The sequence below is a fragment of the Lipotes vexillifer genome, unplaced genomic scaffold (genome assembly GCF_000442215.2).
Source record: "Lipotes vexillifer unplaced genomic scaffold, Lipotes_vexillifer_v1.1 scaffold223, whole genome shotgun sequence".
NCBI classification, from domain to species: domain Eukaryota; kingdom Metazoa; phylum Chordata; class Mammalia; order Artiodactyla; family Lipotidae; genus Lipotes; species Lipotes vexillifer.
Genome location: NW_006788663.1, coordinates 1,189,887 through 1,192,175, shown reverse-complemented (window position 1 = coordinate 1,192,175; position 2,289 = coordinate 1,189,887). Strand labels below are relative to the sequence as shown.

Below are 2,289 nucleotides of genomic sequence, written 5' to 3'. Positions count from 1 at the left end.
CCTGCTGTAAAGGAGGAATCGCCTGGTGAAGGGGCAAACATCTCAAGAAATGACAGATATAGTAAGATATGTGTTATAAGAGAGGCCTGTGTGGAGCTCTGAGGGCAGAGAGAGAAAAGAATGACTAAACTCATCTTTAGCTGCCATCAGTTATCAGAGTTAGTTCTGAATTTCCTTCAGGATCCCCTGTGATTATGCCTTGCTGACAGCCTTGCATGTCTCTCTTGTAGGGGATGCCAGAGCAGTGGGCCCGCTTGCTTCAGACATCAAATATCACCAAGTCGGAGCAGAAGAAAAACCCGCAGGCTGTCCTGGATGTATTAGAATTTTATAACTCGAAGAAGACCTCCAATAGCCAGAAGTACATGAGCTTTACAGGTATGGGGATTGTGTCCAGGGCAGTCTAGGAAAAAAGGTTTTCATCTTAGTAGATGCCTATTGGTGTGGGGTGGAGGAAGAACGTTTTTCATAAGAGTGGAGATGGCACTTTCACTAAGATGGAATTTTGGAATTTGAGAGCCAAGATGATGGGTTTTTGCATCAAACTTGAGTCTTTACTCTGAAACTGCATGTTTTGAAAAAGTGCTGTGATATTACATGTTAAGAACATAGACTTTGTGCTAGAAGATCTAGATTCTGATACTTACTATGTTCTGGTAGTCAGTTCATTTCTTTGAGCTTCAAAATGAGAATAATAATTCCTATCTCAAGAGGTTGTAATGAGGATAAATGAGCTCATTGATACGAAAGTTCTTTATAGGTTGCAAAATGGCACCATGAAAATGTAGCCATCATTATCATCGTTTTCAATATCAGTAGGTTATGTGATAACCCAGTTAAGTAGGCAAGCCCAATTTCTTCCTCAAGGAACTGATTTTTATCAGTCCAATGAAAAACTGGCCAGTAATAATAAATGTTCTTTAGATGTACTCTCTCTATATGTATAAGGGACTGTGTTTTTCAGAATGTTTTTAATTGTAGAATTGGGATTGGAATCCAGGTCTCCTAATTCCTAGACCAGTACCTTTTCAGTTTACCACTTGCTTCTAGTAACTCTATTTGGAGCACCTCCTTCCATAGCAGAGAGATTTTTCTTTTCTTAGGCAAGTCATAGGAAGGCCTACATTTCTTGAAACTTGCCTTTTATATAGCATCTTAGAATGTTAGGGCAAGAAGTATCTTTAGTATATACCACTTCCAGTTTCCCCTTGTTTTGCAAACATTAGAGCCCCAAATGCCTTTCTAATGTGGCTAAATTAGCGATCTCTTAACCCACTGGTCTTAACTCCGAGTCCAGTGTTTTTTCTGGTGTTCATGCTGTCTCTTTCAAAGGGCAGTATTGTTGGGGAAGGTGAGAACGGGGATGAACTAGCTAATTTTGAAGGATGCCTTCCCCAGCAAGTATCTGGCTTGTAGCAAAGGGCACAGATGGTGAGGATGACAGACTGCAGCTTTGCTCATGCTGCATAGTGGTGCCCTGGAGAGGGTCATACATGTTCCTAGCATGTTTCCTTCCTGATATATGGCCCCGCTGGGTCTGTATCACTTCTTCCATTTGAGGGACTGGGTCATTCCAAGGCAGTATTGGGGTTGAGGGGTGATGGGTAGGAAAGTTTTCTAGATTACGGCTTGTGTTTTCAAGAGTTTGTCATGGAGACTTCAGATTAGAAGCTGGCTTTGAAAGCCTCAGCAGCAAAGTCTTTCGAAGAATCTGTTTTTATGTGTATGTGTGTAGATGTGAAAAATACTATTTATGTATATGGAAGCATAGCTATGTGGATTTGCATATGTTTGGAATTAAAGTCCACTTAAGTATTTATGAGTGAATATGGGTATAGATATACACATTCAGGTAATTGTGTATATGTTCCTCCATGCATGCATAAATGAATAACATTGAGTGTATATGTATAGAATGTGTAGATATGTCTCCATACAGCTACTTCTGTGTGTATAAATTTGTGCAAATATGTGTGTGTGTGTGCACATGCACACACACGTGAGGGATTTTTTGTCTTCTGTAAGTTGAAGACCAAGGCAACTCCAAGCAAAACTGTATATGTGGCACTTTAAAAAAAAATTTTTTTTTAATTGAAGTATAGTTGATTTACAATGTTGTGTTAATTACTGCTGTACAGCAAAGTGATTCGGTTATACATACATTCTTTTTTTTTTTTTTTTTTTTTTTTTTTTTTTTTTTTTTTTTTTTTGGGTCGCGGGGCCCCTCCCCGTTGTGGCCTCTCCCGTTGCGGAGCGCAGGCTCCGGACGCGCAGGCTCGGCGGCCGTGG

At 40.1% G+C, this 2,289-nt stretch overlaps 1 protein-coding gene across 1 annotated transcript in view; it reads left to right on the top strand.

Annotated features, from left to right (window-relative positions):
- The window catches only part of PAK1 (p21 (RAC1) activated kinase 1), a 59,293-nt gene that overhangs the window by 12,316 nt on the left and 44,688 nt on the right, over nt 1–2,289 (top strand). Inside the window, exon 3 of the mRNA XM_007461715.1 lies at nt 231–378. Within this exon, the coding sequence (XP_007461777.1) occupies nt 231–378 (148 nt within the window). The remainder of the gene's footprint in view (nt 1–230; nt 379–2,289) is intronic.